Source organism: Sorex fumeus, unplaced genomic scaffold, assembly GCF_029834395.1.
Source record: "Sorex fumeus unplaced genomic scaffold, SorFum_2.1 ptg000014l, whole genome shotgun sequence".
NCBI classification, from domain to species: domain Eukaryota; kingdom Metazoa; phylum Chordata; class Mammalia; order Eulipotyphla; family Soricidae; genus Sorex; species Sorex fumeus.
In genome coordinates this window covers 32,672,343-32,693,033 of record NW_026606071.1, presented here as the reverse complement: position 1 = coordinate 32,693,033, position 20,691 = coordinate 32,672,343, and the positions used below count along the sequence as shown (strand labels likewise).

Genomic DNA, 20,691 nt, shown 5'->3' with positions numbered 1-20,691 from the left:
TCTTCATTAACTAAAAGATTTCTTCAATGTACCCTTTGAGTAAATGAGTATTTGCCTTACCGATGACTGCATAGTGTTGGTAATTTTTACCCTAAAAGCATATATATATATATATATATATATATATATATATATATATCCATTCTGTGTGGGTTATAAATTTAATTGATTTTTTTCTAGTTTCCACGTGTGTGTGTGTGTGTGTGTGTGTGTGTTTATCAACGCACACGTACATTTCTATGTAGAATCTACTGACCTCTTAGGAGCAGTGATTTTAGTAACCTCTCAGTAATAAAAAACAGTAATTTATGAGTACTTAGATCTGTCAAACTTGAAAAGTACCTTTAATCACCAAAAGTTTTATATGAAATGTATTTTCAAAAGTAAGATATAATCTCCCAGCTAATGGAATTTGAGTAGGCATACACTAGAGAAGGAAAAAAAGTGATAAAATTTTCTCGTATCTAGTGAAGGAACAAAGAAAATAAGTCAGTAAAAATCATATTTTCTTATAGAGCTCATGTAAACTGTCTCTGTAGTATCAAACCCCACAAAACCTGTTACAATATATTTGTAATCAGAACAGGTTTTCTTTGATAGGGCACTAAGAGAACTGTGCTGTCAAGAGTGGTACAGATGAAAGATATTACTGTCCTGTCATGCACCACTTGTAAATTCAGCAGTGAAGATGTTGATGTTTTCTTATATTCCTCAAACAACCCTAATTATATTAGTGTTGCATTGGCACATCAATTTTAACCAGTAGACACTGTGGCTCTCTATTTTCACAGCTTGCATACTGTCTATGTTTCAACTGTCCATTTCTTTGTGGCTGATTATTTGATGAGTTTTCTCCTACACCTGAGCACAATAGCGATCAGATTCTTAAGCCTTGATTAAGTCTTCCTAAGTCTTCCCTTTGTTTCATCCATTTCAGCGTAGATGTTCTTATTTCCTAAATAGCCCTTCACACTCATTCACCCAATTGTTGTTTCTGGTTCTGAGCTCAAGGACATTTTGTTTGGTAATCCTTTTTTTTTTTTATTATTGTTTTTATTTATTTATTTATTTATTCTTAACCTCCATTGCTTGGCTTAGTTTATACTTCATCATCTTTATAAGTCTGTTGAAAGAATCTTCAGTAGACAAGGACAGTCGGTAAGGACAGTGCTTTCTAAGTCTTATGCATTCCTCCAGAATTGCTTGCTTGCTTTTTAAAGCGTTAAACACTTAGTTTAAAGTAGTTGGAAAATAGAGAGCATGCTATTTTGAAATATATTTAGAAAAAAAAATCATTCTGCCAGCCCTTTGGTAATCTCTTATACTAAAGCAGCGCTAAGTATTTATCTTGAATCCATTGGTCTTAACATTTCAAAGCAAAATGACTTCCTTAGGTAATGAGGGAAAATAACTGATTTACCATTGTCTTCAGTAAATCGATCATAGTGATAGTCTTTCTTGCTTGTGGCATTGAGCTCTCTTTTTACCATTACTTGTTTCAAAGAACAAATGTGGGGCCAGAGAAACGGTACAGGTGTTTAGGTCCTTGCCTTGCATGAGTCAGTCCTGGTTCCATGCCCTACTCTGCATGTGGATCCCTGAGTCCCATCAGGAGTGGTTCCTGAGGAAGAGTCAGAAATAAGCCTTGAGCACAGCAGGAGCTGACCCCAGAACAGGATGATAGGACAAAATCTGATTATGTTCATATTAGACCATTCCTTGAACCTTACTAGTTTGTTCTCTGCTAACTATGAATGAGGGAGAGATGCAAAGAAAGATCGGAGCTTATATGTATAATTAAGATAGATTTTCCACACTGCTTCTGTTCGCAAGATATTAGTCCTTTCAAATACATCATTATGAGAAAAAAAAATTTTGATTTCTTTCATGTTCCTATGAAAAAGTAGGACTCCTACTTTTGCCCTTTTTCCTCTTGTGATGGTATTCTGATGGTGCCACTTAAAAACTCGTATCTAATTTCAAATTTCACTGGTCCATAACAGAGCCATATGTAATCTGGCAGGATTCAGTGGGCTCCATTTTGCATGATGCAGAACTGAGGTTTAAAGATTGTGAAAGAAATGGTTATTTTAGGAAACTTTCTTAAAAAGTTTTGGAAAATTTTTACATCCTTGAGTTCATGTGTAAGTCAGTGCTGTGGAAGACAAAAGTTGTATTGTTTCAACAGTTCACTCATAATTTGAAGGTTAATAATTCAAAAGTCATTGAGCATTTTAGTGAGCATTAGACTAGTTTGAAGGTTAGCAATAATAATAATTTGACCGTTAATATTGAGCATTTTTGGAATTGGCCATGTCATTGAAATGGCTATCTCATTTTTGAGGTAACAGTGTTCTGTATTTTCTGAAGTCTGTTTGGAGAAAGTGTGTGACTTGTGAATTCATGCGTCCTGAGAATTCTGCATCAACCGTTCCTTGAACCTTAATAGTTTGTTCTCTGCTATGATTATTATAATAGATGTATACATATCAAAATTGATTTGAAAAGTACCCTGCTCACTACTTTGTTAAATAGTTAGACATGTGGCATTGTTTTTCTTTTAGTGGAGCTAAATGCCTATGGTGTGGATTTATCTGATTTCTCTATTTGTTCATATAGACTAAAGAGCCTATAATAGCAGTAGTAAATGATTTTTATTTGCATTTGAAAGCATCTCAGCCACAGTGGTTAATGATTATGAAGGCATCATTTAAAAAGAGTCTGAATACAAAAGAATGCAAACTTGTATAAAAAAAAATGATGTGTAAGTAACAATATATTTAACTTAAAATACTGGGTCTGATGTCAGATGGGAATTTTATATCTTTTTTCTCCATTGAATTTAGCAGCTTGTGATACTTGATCTTTATGTCGTCTGTGATTCTGAGTCATTTATTTTAATAAAAATTGTATTATTAAGGAAGTTGAAAAGTTGTTCTGCTAGGCATCCGCTTAGTTAATAATCAACTCACACATTTTATTTACTTAAATCCATCTGTACTTATTTTACCAGTAACATATTTGGTCTGCGGCCTGTGGATTATGCAGACAGTGAAAATATGAAATCACTATTGCTGCTCCCAGTGAAGAGTGAATCATCATCATCTAGCCACGGCTCAGCGGTAAGTATGGGTTTAGCTTAGGGGGATTTATATCTTTTATTGAAATTGGTTATGAAAGAACAGAGTGGGAAAATTTCCAGTTAGCAATTTACTTTCACTGGCCAAATAGTCACTGAGCATTTCTTGTCTACCAACTACCAAAATTTCAATGAGATAGTTGGAATAAATTTATCGACATATTTTTATTGACTCCCACTCGGATCCCCATATTTTAGGCAGCGCTCAAATCAGTGTGGGTGGTGGGACTTGGTACTCGTGGACCTTAACATCCTCATGAGAGACAGGAAGGAGATCGTTAATAGGGATGCTAATAGAAATCAAATGATCTTATGAAGTTCTAATGAGAGAAGACTGTGACGAGAGTAAGTCGGTTGTGGTGGTGTGGGCTTCAGGACAAGTAACTATGGCTGTTAAGGAGAGCCTGAATAAACAAACTCATATTTGCCTTGAAATCTGAAGGATAATGAGACAGCACGGTTAATACCTGGAGGATAAGGGTTTCGGGCAGAAGGAACAGCAAGTATAGGCTTGGATAAGCCTGTATCCTTAGTGAGTGAGATTGACGTGTTTGAAGGTTAGAGCGAAGGTTATTATTGCCAGAGACTAGTGGGTATCCAAGAGTAATGGGAAACCACTGAAAGGATTTAAAGCGAGGGAATGACATGATTTGATTTATGCTTTACAAAGCTGATTTGATTTATGCTTTCGAAAGTTCACTTTGACTGCTTTGTAATAAAGACGTTGAATGGAAGGGTAAGAATGGAAGCAAGGAAATCACTTAGAACTGTTTCATCATGACAATAGGAGAGAAACACCATAATGACCTAGATTAAGACAGTAACAGTTGAGATTATAAGAAGTCATGAGGACTCGTGTGTTATGTTAAGGCCAACAGAGCTTTGTGATGGATTATAGGTAGATGGAGTCTGGGGAAAGAATATAATTAGTGTGGGCAGAGCAGTGGAGTAATGATGGTGTCATGGGCTGCCTTGGAAAAGGAACTTCAGAGTTTTCTTTTTTGTGTGGTTTTGGGGTCATAGCTGTCAATGCCAGGGGTTACTCTTGGCTCTGCACTCAGGAATTATTGCTGGTGGTGCTCAGAGGGCCACATAGGGTACTGGGAATTGAACCTAGGTCAGTAACATGCGAGGCAAGTGTCCCACCCTTTATACTGTCTTTCCAGCCCCGGGAGTTGGTGGTTTTCTTTACCAGCTGTTTGCTGGCTAGTGGACATCCAATGGAGATGTTGAATAGACAGTTGAATATGGAGGCCTGAAGTTTAGGACAGAGGTACAGGCTGGAGATCAAGTGGAAAGGATGTGTATTCCTTAGGAGTTTGTAGCTCAGTGGGGAATTTAGATATGAGATATTTCATTGCGTGCTGTAATGTCTTAATGGAAGACATAAATGTATATAGAGTAGACTCGAGAGAAGGAAGAAGCTAACTTCAGGTGTGGATCAGGGAAGGTGATGAAGCAGCTGTCTAACTAAGCCTTTGAAGGTGAACATTCCATCAAGGTGTTGTCATCAAGTGTTGTTGACTGCAAATAAAAAACAACCAGGAAAGCTTTTCCTCAAATGCTTAAGAGACACATGTATTCTCTGTCTAAAGATAATCCCAATATAAAGTCATTTTCCTTCGGTTAACTTGGGAGTTAAGTGGCTACTTGCAGCATCCCGATTCTTACTGACTTTGCCGTCTTCAGCTTGGTAGCTCAGACCACAGCAAATTGACTACTTACCCAGAGTTAACTGGCCATAGGCAATATTTTTTCTTGAGTGGGTAGTTGAGTTCAAATTCAGATACCTTGGGTGGGAGAGCTAGTGCTGGGGTTAAGGTGCCCGCCTGGCACAGTGGTCAACCCGTTTGGTTACTGGCAACCCATATGGTGCCCTCAGCATGGCCAGCAGTGCAGAGCCAGAGTATTCTTGAGAATCTCTGGCCATAATCTCCCCTGGCCCCCCCCCCCCCCCAATAGATAAAGAACCTGAAACAAAAATATACTCAGATGTCTTAAATTTGGGACCAGCACTCATCATTTAGTTCCACCCTAAAAATATCTGTAAATTGACATTTATTTGAACATAAACTCTTCAGGCAGAATATAGCATAAGTGATCATTTGCCAGTGTTCCTTTTACATAAAAGCTGGAGAAGGATTATTTTAAATGTGCCATAAATAAAGATATCTTGATGGTATTCTTGGATCTTAGAATAGCAGCGTCCTTCAGGAAAGAGGAAAATGATTATCCTCTCAATTCAACTGTCCAGCACTGCTGTGATTTTGACTCAAGGTATGAAATAGACATTCTGCATGTCACAGGGACATGCCTTGTGCATATCATTAGTTACAGTCTCTGTTTTTCTATTTTTTGCCATTTTTGTGGTAGACACTTTGGCTAAGAAAGATGGTAATGAATGATTTTAGAAACCTAAATTGAGAGAAAGAATTTTTGTTGTGACTTTGGCACCCACCCCCACTGTGCTGAGGTATTACTCTTGGCTTGGGGGTTATTCCTGGCAGGGCCTGCTGCTGTGGCTACTAGTAAGGCAGCAGCCTAACTCCATAATAATGGTTTATGTACTTAAATTGAAGTTTTGGGATGTCTTTTTCCAGCAACTGTGCCAGAATTCCTCTCATCTTTTTCAGCCCGAAGCTGCCTAACATGGCCTTGATAGCTCCAAACATGGCCTATTTCAGATCCTTCGCACTAGTTATGCTCTGCCAAGAATGCACTTGGGGACCTGAATGGCAGTTTCCTCTCTCCCTGCATATCTGGTTCATCTTAATATCTTCTAATACATTGTGTATATCTGGAACGGTGCTCTTTATGTATTACACAAATGTGCAGACTATGCGCGCGCGCGCGCGCACACACACACACACACACACCCTTGATGTACAAGATGGTTTAAGTGACGTGGCAAAATAAAGCAAGGGTTTGGGGATTAAAAAAAATATATACATGTGTATATACATATCTAAGCATATTGTGTTTTCCTCAGTACTTTATTATAAACTGTGAGTGCTGGGATTTGCTCTTGTGTATTGTAGCAACCCAAACTCTAGTGCCCAGGAACTGTTTGTGTGTGTGTGTGTGGGGGGGGGGGGGGGGCGGGGGATTTAAATCCTTTAAATCTGATTTCTTAGCTAATTACTGAATTAAATCAGTGATTTCCACGCTAATGCTAGAGGTTGCCCAGAAGGTGAGTGGGTAGCCTTTGAAATTCTTGGATTTCCTAGTTAGAAGTTCTGTTTCCAAGGAAGATGAATTGGGTATCGGAGAGTACTTCAGGCCTAGCGAAGCAAAACTGAGCGAAGCCGAGCTCAGAGGAGCAAGCTTGTTGCCATGATGCTTTTGTCATTTCTCAGCCCAGGAGCCCTTTGAGAAATGTGTTTATCCTATTTAGTGACATGATTTAAAGGTTTTATAGTTAAAATTAGTTTTGCTTCCTTTTGGATCTGGGGGGGTCTCTGTGGGTACTACTGGAATGGTGCTGTGGTGTGTCACTCCTGGCTGTGCTTGTGGGGGTCATTTGGTGCAAGGGACCCGGCCAGGGAGCCCGGGGAGCTGTATTCCTGGCCCGTTCCCAGACTTTTCTTTCAACAACTATTTCTGGAGGACTCTAAGTTCGTTAAATTCAGTTGAGTTAATTTATCTAAGAAGAAGTTCCATACTGAACTATTCCTCAAATAAAATGTGTTTACCAGAATACATACTATTCACATCTCTATAAAATCTGGGTTAGTGACCCTTTGGGATGTTCTTTGAATGTCTTTTGAACCTTGTGTTTCCGAGACATCTGTTTGTTTAAACTCGGTTGATGCTCTTCCACATCCTGCCCCAGATCAGGCATGTGACTTTGGCAGCTGTTTGCTTTATGTTTGTGTTCTTTTTTTTTTTTTAATAACATTTCTTAACTGTAAGAAATTAGTGCCAGCTTCTATTTTTTATCCCAAGTAAAACACTATGATAGGAGAAAATGCTTGACCCACTTTGGTGCTTTCCTTGGGTTGGTGGAAATAGTATCGTATGCTATATTTAGAATTGATATCTTCACTCGTGTATTGTGCAGAGAACTGATTTAGCTGAAGTGGAGTTACATAAATTGAAAAGTAATGTGCTCCATTTAGAACTATTTTTATGGCACTTTATTTGTATAACTGACAAGACTTTTTTGAAAAACTGTTTTCTAATATTAGCCTAGAGTAATTGAGCAATCCATAAAATATTGAACTATTTTCATGTTAAGGAGTATTTGCAATCTTTAGATTAGGCATGGTTATATGATCTAATAATGCAAATGAAGAGGAAAGATACATGTGTAAGAAATGCAATGCTAATGTTTGTATGACAAGTGTACCATGACATGTAAAACCTTTGTAATGTGTTCTTTACAGGAAATAAGTTGGGCAAACTGAGTTTTTAAGTGCTAAAAACTGCAATAAATATATATTTGTCTTATATACATGCTTGTTTTAGTGAATTATTAGACACACATCTTGAATGAATAATTCAGATATTGGTATGTATAGAGACTTAGACTTGGACAATAATGCACCATTACTGTTGGGCAGAGCTACCGAGAGTATCTCGCCTGCACGGCAAAACCTGGCAAGCTACCCATGACCTATTCGATATGCCAAACACAGTAACGACAAGTCTCACAATGTTACTGGGCCCGCTCGAGCAAATCGATGAACAACGGGAGGACAGTGACAGGACTGTTGGGCATCTGACTAGATAAATTATTGCTATTTTTCTCTGAAGTGACTATTTAAATACCAGCTATCTTGAATCAAGTTGCTGAACTATCCTAATGATCACCTTCAGTTTTACTCATATTCTTCGCACCTTCAAGAGCATTGAAGTCAGGAGCCCAGAAGCATACATATATCCTCAGACAGACACATTGTAGGATTTCATATCTTATATTTGAAAGATGACAGTTTTTTGTCGTTGAATACATTAATGCTAATTTACCTTTTCTTCTTTGCTGGATCATTGCTTCTATTTCATTAAATAACTTTTGATGAAGTCGTATTCCATTTCTGTGCAGTAAAGTTTATTAAAATTCTTCTGGCTGCTATTGAAGACTGTATTCCATTACTTGTTATTGCTGCATTTTTTTATACTTTTTTCTCCTAATTTTTGTTTTTGTTTTGAGTCACACCCGGCAATGTTCAAGGCTTACTCCTGGCTTCAGGGATCACAGGTGATGCTAGGGATTGACCCAGGTTGGCGGTATGAAGGACAGCGTCTTACCTGCTATACTATTTCTCCAGCCCTTTCTAATTTCTAATACCATTCACTGTTGCCTCTCCAAATTGTTTTCTTGTTGGTTTTTGGGTTTCCATTAAATTCCAGGTCTTTGTATTTAAAATAAAAAATATTAGTAGAGATATAGAAATACTTTTGGAAAATGGTGTAGTAATTTTGCATGTTGATACCATAATCTTTGAAACTCTTATAACTACCTAAATTATAATAAAAATATTAGGTTTTATTAGAGTTTTTCTTTTTCTTAAGTGACATTGATAGTACTACTGGTGGATTTGATTTAACTTCTATGTTCTCTTGTGTTTTTGTTTTCTTGGTTTTTAGAGTTAACTTCTCTGATGGCCAGGTGCTATATACATCTTTGAGACAAACACTATTACAGAAACATTGCTGTTTTTTGTTTGTTTGTTTTTTTCTCACATCATCTCATTCGGCTGGAGCGATAGCACAGCGGGTAGGGCGTTCGCCTTACACGCGGCCAACATGACCGACCCGAGTTCGAATCCTCCGCCCCTCTCGGAGAGCCCGGCAAGCTACCGAGAGTATTCGATATGCCAAACACAGTAACAACAAAGTCTCCAATGGAGACGTTACTGGGCCCGCTCGAGCAAATCGACGATCAACGGGAGGGCCTTTACCTTTTTACCTTTATCATCTCAGTTTAAACAGACCAAGTTGAGGTTGACTTTATTGTACTACACTAGGGGAGGAAGGATACTTAAAAAGAAAAGCTCACTGGTGATAGAGGGAGTTTTAAAATCCCATAGGGACCTGTTTTAGAGCGAAGAAAGCAAGAGTTCCTTGGGTTTATAGAGATCTATTCCAAGCAGTGTTTGTTTTAGTAAGTGAAAAACAGTAAATAGGAGAATAACTCTTTCATTTGAGCATTAAGACGTTGAGTAATGAGTCATGGAGCTTATTCAGAAATGCTAGAGTAAAGTAAGTAATGAAGTTCCAGGTCCTATCTATCTAGTAAATGAAGCATAGTTTCATTCTCTGGTATATCAGTGTCTTTAATGCTGTCACATCTGCCTTTCCATTAGCAGGCACACACTGGTCAGCGCAGGAGCGGCCCTCTGATACTTATAGGCAGTGGACTTTCTTCAGAACAGCAGAACATGCTCAGTGAACTTGCAGCAGTTCTGAAAGCTAAAAAATGTGCTGAGTTTGATAGTACAGGTGAGGATTTTTTTGTTTGTTTTGGTAGAAAAAAAATCAAATTCATTTTGCTTTATATAATTCCCTTATATAAATTATATATGGTTTAACTGTTGGTACATAGCTATATAATTTGACTTTTGTAATAAATCTAAAGTGTTTTCTCTAAACTATTTATAGGCTTAATTTAGTTCTGAAATGTGAAGTTTAAAGCTTTGCACATATTTTAGGACAGAATAATGATATGTGGGAAGGGCAAATCAGTGAGTTTGCTAATGACAGATCATAGTAGAATTATAGTGTTGTAGTGCTTTCTGTTCTAAGTTCCAATTTGAAAATAAAAGAAAAAATTTTGCATTTGCTAATGTGCCTTTAGGATTATACGGTTCGTGAACTGATTTTTCATGTTGGTGTACAGGCTAGAGAATGATAATAAAAAAAGGCATACCTTAAATATAAAGTTGGTTGACATTAAAGAGAATTCAGGTAGGTTTATGAAGTGCAGACTAACTGGTTCCTGATAGCAAACTAGTTAAAGAATTATTTTGTCGTTCCTTCTAACTGCTTTCTTCACATTCTTTCTAGTAACACATGTCATTGTTCCTGGTGACACAGTTCAAAGTACTCTGAAATGTATGCTTGGGATTCTCAATGGATGCTGGATACTAAACTTTGAATGTAAGTGCTGATTTCGTGTGAATTATAAAATGAGTTTAGTAGACCTACTCTTTTAAAACTTACTTGACATACTGGGACTGGAGCGATAGCACAGTAGGTAGGCATTTGCCTTGCACACAGCTGGCCCGGATTCGATTCCTCTGTCCCTTTCAGAGAGCCCGGCAAGCTACCGAGAGTATCCTGTCCTCACGGCAGGGCCTGGCAAGCTCCCCGTGACATATTCGTTATGCCAAAACACAGTAACAACAAGTCTAACAATGGAGACGTTACTATTGCCCACTCGAGCAAATTGATGAACAACAGGACAGTGACAGTGACTCTTTTAAAAATAGTGTATTTCTGCGAATAATTATTTAAGGAACTTAAATTGCTGGAGCAATAGCACAGGGCTGGAGCGATAGCACAACAGGTAGGGCGTTTGCCTTGCACGTGGCCAACCTGATTTTGATTCCTCCATTCCTCTCCCAGCAAGCTACGGAGAGAATCCCGCCCGCACGGCAGAGCTTGACAAGCTACCCGTGATGCATTCGATATGTCAAAAACAGTAACAAGTCTCATGATCGAGACATTACTGGTGCCCGCTCGAGTAAATCATTGAACAACGGACGGACAGTGCTACAGTGCTATGTTAATCTTATCTTTTGGTTACTACATTTTAAGAGATTCATTAAAAATAGTTGTTGCTGGTTCACACCTAGAAGTACAGGTTACTCCTGACTCTGCTGGGGTTGGGATCTAGGCCTCCTGCATGCCAGGTGTCAAGCATATGTGTGTGTGTTTGGTGGGGCGTATGGTGTTGGGATTGGGATCCAGGCCTCCTGCATGCCAGGCGTCAGTGTGTATGTGTGTGTGTGTGTGTGTGTGTGTGTTTGTGTGTGTGTGTGTGTGTGTGTAGCATACACTTGACCCATTGAGCCCAACCCAAAGCTTATCAGGTTAAAGGGAGTAAATGCTTTTGGGAAACATCCACAAGTTTGTTCTGTTTGTTTTTTTTTTTATTATTATTCCAAAATACCAGCTATTTATGCCTAAACAAATCTGTATGACTATTAATTTATATTTAATGTGGTAAGCTCATGTTTTACAGACATGACTACAAAATAATAGTTTATTGCTTTCACATTATTACTTCTAAAAACTTAGCACCTTCTTGCTTTCTTAGCTTATCTGGTATATTTCTGGATGCTGTTATGTCCTGTATTTCATTGCCTGGTCATCAGCACCATATAATTGCTTCTCCCTGTGTTTTCAGTCCAAAGGTTGGTTTATAACCTTAAAAAACCAAAAAACCCCACCCTTAGGCCCAGAGAGATTACTCAGTGTGCTGAAGCTTTGTGTAAGAGATATCCAGGTTCTAATCCCTAATCCCTGGAATCACACTGTCCCCCAGCAAAGCTCAGCAGAAATGCCAGGTAAAATCCTAAAAAAAAAAAAACAACAAAACCCCCAAAAAGCCCAGCCTCACTTAATGTTTCCACCCCACATTATTGCACTCCCATCTCACAAAATGACATAAAATTTTTGACAATTATGTGAGTGTCACTGTCACTGTCCTCCCGTTCATCAATTTTCTCGAGCGGGCCCAGTAACGTTCTCCATTGTGAGACTTTGTTGTTACTGTGTTTGGCATATCGAATACTTCACAGGGAGCTTGCCAGGCTTTGCCGTGCGGGCGAGATATTCTCGGTAGCTTGCCGGGCTCTCCGAGAGGGGCAGAGGAATGGAACTCAGGTCGGCCCCTGCATGCAAGGCAAATGTCCTACCCGCTGTGCTATTGCTCCAGTCCTGTAGTAAAATCTTTTCACCAAACCAAAAACCCAGTTTGGTTTCAGGCAGTTAAACTGCTTTTGTCCAAACTCCTGCTGAACATGTATCTCTATTTCCTGCTTCTAGTTAGTAGTCAAATATCACCGCCCTCAGAGCTGCTTTTAGTCTGTCTTTGAACTCAGATTTATTTGCCTTTTTGACCTTGGGTTATAGGACTTGAAGTTTAAGAAAAAGGAATGAAAAAGCTGAAGCTGGTTCTTTTTGTAATCCTTAATGGCTAAAGTTCCTACTTCAGATATGGAGGTTGACATAGATCCTGGAGCAGCTCTTAATTATTTTTGTTTGGGGGCACATTGGCAGTGCTTAGGAAGTGCTTCTTGTCCTCTTCTTAGTGACTGCTCCTGGCTGGTACTCAGGGACCATCTGCAGTGCCAGGGATTGAATGTGGGTTGACTGTTCATGCAGGCATCTTGCTCACTGTACTGTCTCTTTGCCCTTGGATTAAACTTTTTTTTTTAATAACTCTTTTATGAATATAGTCTTTATGGTGTTGAATATTTTGGTATTAGTGGTGGCTGCGTTACACATATCTGCACTATATGTGATTAAATTTCCTTTATAGACCCATTACACTCAAACACACACATGCATGTTTAACGGATAAATTCTGATTTATCTGAATGGATTGTATTCATATAAAAGTCTTGGTTTTCGTATTCTTTTAGCTGTTATCACTGGACACGGGAGGAACAGTATATACTATTTCATTGTGAAAGTCTTTGCAGCCTCTTCTGAATTTATAACTATTTTAATTAAAAAGTTAGAAAATTTGCTGCTTTAAGAAAACTTTGTAAGAAGCAAGTGCTGGATTAGAATGAATTGTTTTTTTTTTTCCCCCCTCTAACTTTGTTTTATGGCTTTGTGCTTTGAAGGTTTTATGGGAGGAATGCTTGATTTATCAAGATCTTAATTATATTATTTAATCTGTGGCTTGGAGTTAATTTGGTTTGTAAAACAGTTTTCCTTCGGCGATTGCTATGCATGTCCTCTCTGAACATAGCTACCACTTTCCTGGTATGCGGGGGTCTCCAAGGGGTCTCCAGGGCAGTCTGATCACCCCAGGAGGCTGAGACTGGCTTGGCTCTGCCGTCTGTCCCCATCAATCTCTGTGATCAGCATCTGCCAGTCTCAGACTACCGTTAGCAATTGAACTGACCGTCCATTTGCATAGACAATCAAGTGCTGCTTTGTCTCACTCCACTCGTCCTTTGGAGCTCTCTTTTCCTTTTCAAATCCGTTCACAAGCCTTCCTGGGCCTCAAAGTTTAAAAATTGTTTCAAATTGGTTCTATTATAGATAAGCTTTTGCACTGAGCCTATGCCAGAAACCTTGCCTATGGGTATTGAAGGAATAGATTTTCATAATAATTTGGCCTCGGTAATAAAGGAGCCCTGTTTAAAAAAAAAAAAGCGAATGTTAAGGCTTTCACCACTTAACTTTGGGTCTCGTTCTTGTGAATGTGCTGAACTTGCATCTGGTTACAGATAGAGGCTACCCAATTCATTTCCATAAAATCTGCCTTCTTCAAGAAATGGAAGTTTTGTCACTTTAATGGCGTGGCCATGTCATTTTTATAGAATCTCTGATGGACTCAAGCTGGCTTAATAGTGTGTTATTTGGTGATTCTCACAGTAGTGAATAACATACGCTGATATCAATGGTTCCTGCAGGATAAAGGATGGATGGAATCTTTTGGAAGTTCATTTCTCTCTATTTTCTCATACAGAGTCCAAAGAAAAGTAGGTTCAGGCTTTGAGATAACCACTTTCCCTAATCCCTGGCTCTAGAAAAATAAGTCAGGAACTCTCATACCTTCTTTACCTATTTCAGCTTCCTCAGGAATTTCTATATTATTCTAGTATCAGGAATCTCAGATTAATTTCATCTTTTAGGTTATTTTATTTTGAGTGTGCGCACCCCCTCCCCCCGCCCCCCATTGATTCTCAGTCAGCTGTGTGGGCAGTTGTTCCCTACTAAGATGAAGCATGTGATAGTGGTTGGTCCTATGGTTCCAGAGTTTGCCACAGCTACCTGGTGGTGCTGGGAACCCTACAGGACTGCATTCAGCAGTACTGAGGGGGGATTGTGCTGTGTTGTGTTGTGCTGGGGGTAAAAACCAGGTCATATGCCTTAAGCCATATAGTACCTCTCTGGCCCTCTGATTGTAAAACCATTCAGGCTTATTCAGATTTCTTTGAAAATCATTGCCTTTTTTTTTTTAAAAAAACGTGATATGGACCAAAATTTCACATTTAAATGCAAAAATATAGAGAGAGCTTATAAAAATTAGGTTAATCTTACTAATTTATCCTACCCTGTTTCAACTTGAGAGTATCTATTTAGCTTGCTTTTAGACAAAGCCTTTGCAAATGACTTAACTGTGTAGAAATTTTAATTTTCGGTTTTGTCTTAAAGCCATACAGTCAGTGTTTGGAGCTTCTTCCTACGTTGGTACTCGCAGGTCATTCCTAATGTGTCCATTAGGAGACTATATGTTTGATCCACTTAACAAATTAAGTGGGTAAGTTTAAGCAATTTTAAGAAAAAATTGCAACAAAATTAGAAGTTTCCTGTGTAAAGATATTGTATCGTAATTGGTTAATACCTCATTTTTCCAGTATAAATGTAGAGCATCTTATTATATCAGTAAACTTAGCTTGAAGATACTGAGAAGACACTCTGTACTATCATACCAGCTATTGTATCCCATCATATATTTTATAGGCTTGTGCAGGAATTGTAGTTAGAGTGAAGTTCCTTCTTTAAGAAAAAATGATGAGATAATGCATTACTCCTAGAGTTGATACTAATTCCTCATAGGTGTTATCTCTGCATAAGGGTGAGTTCTTTTTTTTTGTTTTTAAACTAAATTTAAGTAACTTTCTTTTTTGGCCGGAGGGCCCGTGGTAAGTTCTATTTTTTTAAAAAAAAATATTTTTTGGTTTTGGGGTGATACCCGTTTGTGCTCAGAGATCACTCTTGGCAGGCTCAGGGGACCAGATGGATGCCAGGGATCAAACCCAGGTGGCAGATGGATGCCAGGATCAAACCCAGGTGGCCTGTGCAAGGCAAGCCCCCGACCTGCTAGACAATCTCTCTGACCCCAAGTTCATTAAAAAAAAAAAAAACTCTTAGAGTATAAACAAAGCTATTCCATCCTGCCAATATAGGCTAGCCTACAAAATCATGATGCTTCTTTTATTGACCTGTGTTAGTACACGGCTTTCAAAGATTTTTCTAATCTGACCTTTTTATTAAAAATGTAAATGTGTCTAGTTTATATATCTTATTGTAGAGAGAACGGATGGCTATCATCTTTTCTTTAACTCCCTTTTCTCTTCTCATCTATGTTTATATAAAGTCATTGCTGTATAAGTTTTCAAAGTTCTCAGCACCCAAGGGAATAGCTGTAAAAAGGTGCCTATCCTTTCATACTGCACTTGTGTCTGTTAGGAACAGAATGGCCAAATAAGCTTTTGTTTTAGATGAGAAGATGAAATAGAAAAGACAGTTGTGTTTTTTTTTTTAATCATTCTATAAATAACCTCAATCAAATCTACAAATTTCTATGTAGTGCTAAAATTTTTCTCCAAATAGAATAATAATTGTGATTGTTATTCTATTTTCATGTTGAACTAATCATCAAAACATGATAATTTGATAGATATATAAAGCACCAAAAGAAGGTTCATGCTTACAGAATTCCTTACTTCCTTTAATGTGAAATCATGTGTTGAATGTTCCGATCAGTAACGACTCACAGATATACCACCGTGGTCCCAGTGGGAGGTCCCATCCACCTAAGTGGGTAATGCGCTGTTTCCTCTGGCTGTGTAAGCACTGTGCATGCTACAGTGTGTGTATAGTACAGTGGCCTAAGGATGCCCTTCACAGCATGTAGCCACATTGTTCATATAACCGTGTCCAATATCTGAGAGTTTACTCTGAAGCAAGTACTGCAAGTAGAAAAGCAAAAACAAACAAACTGTATCTTTAGATCAAGAAGTGAGGAAATGAACTTAATTGGACAGAATTAAGAAAATTCTGAAATCCTTAGAGTATCTGCAGAATACGTAATTATAAAGACAAGCATTAGGAAATAACAGGATTTTTAAAAATGGTTTAAAGTATAAACCAATCATATCTTCATTTTGAACAATGTATAAATTTGCGACTGCAGTTCACACAGAGAAGCAAAAGAAATCTGGTGAATTTGTAGGTAGAGGCTTGTTTGTTCAGTTATTTTAGAAGTCTGTTTTATTTATTTATTTTTAATTTTATTTATTGAATCACCGTGAGAACATTCACAAAGCCTTTCAGTTTAAGTCTTGGTTGGTCATACAATAATCAAACACCCGTCCCTTCACCAGTGCAGATTGTCCACCACCAAGAACCCTAGTATACCCTCTCCCACCCCGCAGCCTGTGTGGCAGATTTCCACTTTACTCTCTATCTCTCTCTACGTTTATCACATTTACTATTACAACAAAAGACCCAACACCATTATTTGGACTTTTTCCTCAACATTCAGACCTGCCAAAAAGACATCATTAGATAATTTGTTTTCTATTGCTGATTTTGAAGAGCATATGATGTCGTGTGGCTGCAATAGCGGCCACGCGAATTTGGACTTCTGATATTTTAGTAATAAGCCTAGAGGGGTTACTGCCAAAAGCCCCTGGGTTCTGAGATTGGTTTGTGTGCCTCTGGGATCGTGGTCGTTCAGAAGCCGGAGGAGGTGTTTGAGGGTGGCAACCTGGAGCATTGTCTTGGTGGGGAGCAGGGCCGATTCCAGCCCGCTATCCCACAGAGCCCCACGTGCCTCGTCAATGCAGTCTCATACCTGCCTGTTCATTAGGCTCTAAAAGATGCAGGCCACCATGCCGCCGCCACAAGGGGGGTCAGGTGGAGGGACAGAAATCCTTCCCCTCCCAGCGCAGCATAGCACCATAGTTAAATGCATTTGGGTTGGGCATCATATTTTGCTCAGATTTTCCAACCACCATTCAAGCCTATCTTTCAGGGACAAATGCTAGATCATCTACTTTCCGTTGATCACTTTGCATATCAGGAAATGTCACGCCGTCGTGCGGTTCAGAAAATGGTCCTGGTACCGGCATACCCGAGCCATGCTTGTAGAAGCTCATGGTTGCCGGGATTCCATCTGGAGAAGGCGGGGAGACAGCACCTATCCTATCTGGGACCTCCCTCCGGGTGATATCGGCTCAGTATGGGGCCCGGAGAATTCTCCAGGAGTTGTGGAGCCCGCCAGCCCATTTTCTTCACTGCTTAGAAGTCTGTTTTAGGGAGCTAGAGAGGCAGCGACGCACTTACCTTGCACACAGCAGGTTCCATCCCTGTGGTGTCATGTCCCCACTGTCTCCCTCACATCCCCCAATAGAACAAACAGCACCACCAAGTGTGGATACCCCCACCCCCTAAACAAAATGCATGTAGGTGAAGCTCTATTTCACTTTTATTTTTCTTGCAGTTTATTCTCCCCTTTGTTTTAATATGCTGTGAAGAGAAGTTTTTGGGCTGGAGAAATGGCTCCAGGGGCTGGGCCCTGGTAGTGGGCCCATTTTCACTAGTTCCACTAATTTTTGGCCAATGGGGGATGGTAAGGCGACTTAATTCTAGGCCTAAAGGTGTGGTGCTGTCAACAGCCCTGCTGCCTGAGATGCTCTGACCTCCAAGACCGCACCCAGAGATGCTCTTAGAAGGCTCTGTGTGTGTGTGTGTGTGTGTGTGTGTGTGTGTGTGTGTGTGTGTGTGTGTGTGTGGTAAGCAAGCTCTGTATAGCCTAACCCGGGTGCTATCTCCCCAGCTCCTTGTTTTAGTCTTTTACAGAATGTCATCATTGAAATGAGTTGGTTAGCCTATGCAGATGGGCCCTTTTTAAGCTTAACAAAATGAATTTAAAATTCATCCATGCCTTATTATGGCTTGATAGCTCATTTGTTTCTCTTTATCGCTGAATAATAACTCACATTTTGTTACAGAATAATTGTACCAAAATTTGTTTATTCATTCATCTATTGAGGGACAAGTCAGTCGCGTTCACTTCACACTTTGTAGCTGCTGTAAACATTCGCTTGCAGGTGCGAGTGTAAGTGCACAGACCTTTCGGGGACCAAGGAGTGCCGGTGGAGGAACTGCGAGGCTCTTCCACGTGGCTGCGCCACCAGCACCGAATGAGACATTTTGCCCTGTCTCATCAAGTATTAACAACTGTTAGGAAGACTTTTTAGTCTTTCCCAAAGATTAGTTCATTGGGGCTTTATTCTTAGTGAGGAATTTTAAATTATGTGTACGATTGTCCTTAATCGCAAAGACCAGGTTTCTGTACCTCTTATGTAGATCCAGCAAATATGAGTGGATCTGGTGATTGTTCCAACCAAAGTCTTTACACATACTGTAAATATAAGGCTTAAAGAGAAAACGAACTGCCGCCTTTTTAACAATTTATCATGAACAGTTTGGAAATTAGACTAATTTAGTCTTAATCCACATTTATAAGGTCAGATTATCTTGATGACATTTATAGCATTAGAAATTAACCAAAATTTTACTTAAAAATTTGGGCGTACAGAATTTTTATATATTTGTGATCAAATTTAGACTTCTGGTGTGCATTATGTCAAGTAATAAAACTTATTAGCATACTATTCCATGGAGAAATATGGGATTGGTTTGTTTTTTTGGAGGGTTTTGGTTTGGGAGGGGTGTTGTTTGTTTTTTTGGTGGGAGTGATGATTTGTTCCACGCCCACCTGTGCTCAGGGCTTGCTCCTGCCTCTGGCCCAGGAGTCACTCTTAGGCGAGGCTCGGGACCTTATGTAGTGCTGGGAATTGAACCCATATTAGCTCTGTGTAAGGCAAGTATCTTACCTGCTGCACTATCTCTCTGGCCTGAGAAATGAGTTTTCTGTATAAATGTGTATGTGATTAGGAAACAGAGGTTAAAAGTAGCAGGAAATAATCAGTTTTTAAATGTTATTTATATCAAACCACACAGTAGAATGATCTGTAACAATATTATCTGTGATATTCCCCAGTCTAGATGTTTACCATAGCAAGAGTGGTGCTTTGAGATTCTATATGTACAGTTTTCATTTCATTATTTTTTTGCTGTGGAATTTAAAATAATTTTGTTTTTGGTACATTCTGCTAGTCTATTTTTAGAAATTACAGTATTATTTTTCCACTTTTGTCCTTGTCTTTCCCTGTAAAATCCCTCCCCCTTTTTTTAGTTTGTTGATAATCATGATCTAATTAGCCAGAAAGATTAACATTAAAATAAAAACATCTGAAAATCAACTTTTAATTTTTATAACCTGGTTCACTTATAGTAAAGAAGAAAAATTTTCACAATTTTTACCAATAAACTGTTGTTTTAAGCTACATAAATTCATTGTTTATAACTCATAATATTTATTAAGACTTTTGGTTTACCTAGAATGTTTAAACGTTTTAAATTAGGTAAAAGGTAAAAAAAAAAAAACATAATTTTTTAAATTAGGTAAAAGGTAAAAAAAAACCATAAAAGGTAAAAAAAAAAACAAAAAAAAGGTAAAAAAAACATAATTAAAGGTTTTAAATTATGTTAAATTATAGTACAAATTTTATATATAAATGTAGCACTCTAACACTGAACTCCCATTTGATTTTCTCGAGCGGGCACCAGTAATGCCTCCATTGTGAGACTTGTTACTGTTTTTGGCATATCTAATATGCCACGGGGAGCTTGTCAGGCACTGCGGTGCGGGCAGGATACTCTCAGTAGATTGCCAGGCTCTCTGAGAGGGATGGATGAATCGAACCTGGGTCATCCGTGTGCAAGGCAAACGCCCTACCCGCTGTACCATCGTTCCACTTGTATACGGTATAGAAACAAAGCATGGGGCTGGGAAGAAAATACAACAGGTAGGGAAGATAGCTTGCACATGGACCACCAGACTCAATCCCTGGCATCTCATCTGATTCCCTGAGCCTACCAGAAGTTAAGGTAGGGAGCCTGAGCCCTGGGGAAGGAGGAAGAGGAGGGGAGAAGGGAGGAAGGACAGATCTTGTCCAATGAAGGCAAATCCTTAGACTGATGACAAGAAACAACCCAAGGGAGCAGGAGTGGAGAAAGGCTTTATGGGTAATGGAGGAATATTGGTAATTTGGAGGTGGCTTTGGAATAATTTGTAAGATTATACCCCTAAACATTGTTAATACCTACACATTCATAAACCAATATTACCTGAATTTTAAAAAGATTGAGAGAAAAAAAGAAAAAAAAATGCCTGCACAAGCTATGCATATTATTCAAACATAGACACTTCTGAAAGTAAAAGGAGGAATTTATTAATTATAGCAGGATATTAGGTAAAATAAAAGCCAGGGCTGTTTTATCTAACCCCATCAAAAAATGGGGTGATAAAATGAACAGAAACTTTCCCAAAGAAGAAATCCGAATGGCTAAAAGGCACATGAGAAAATGCTCTACATCACTAATCATCAGGGAGATGCAGATCAAAACAACAATGAGGTATTTTCTCACACCACAGGGACTGGCCCACAATCCAAAAGAACAAAAGCAACCGGTGTTGGCGCAGATGTGGCTAGAAAGGGACCCTC

General features: G+C 38.8%; 1 protein-coding gene across 1 annotated transcript in view; it reads left to right on the top strand.

Moving 5' to 3' along the window:
* BARD1 (BRCA1 associated RING domain 1) overlaps window positions 1-20,691 on the top strand; it is an 87,018-nt gene that overhangs the window by 58,550 nt on the left and 7,777 nt on the right. Inside the window, exons 8-10 of the mRNA XM_056111816.1 lie at window positions 3,014-3,122; window positions 9,451-9,583; window positions 10,148-10,240. Of these exons, the coding sequence (XP_055967791.1) occupies window positions 3,014-3,122; window positions 9,451-9,583; window positions 10,148-10,240 (335 nt within the window). The remainder of the gene's footprint in view (window positions 1-3,013; window positions 3,123-9,450; window positions 9,584-10,147; window positions 10,241-20,691) is intronic.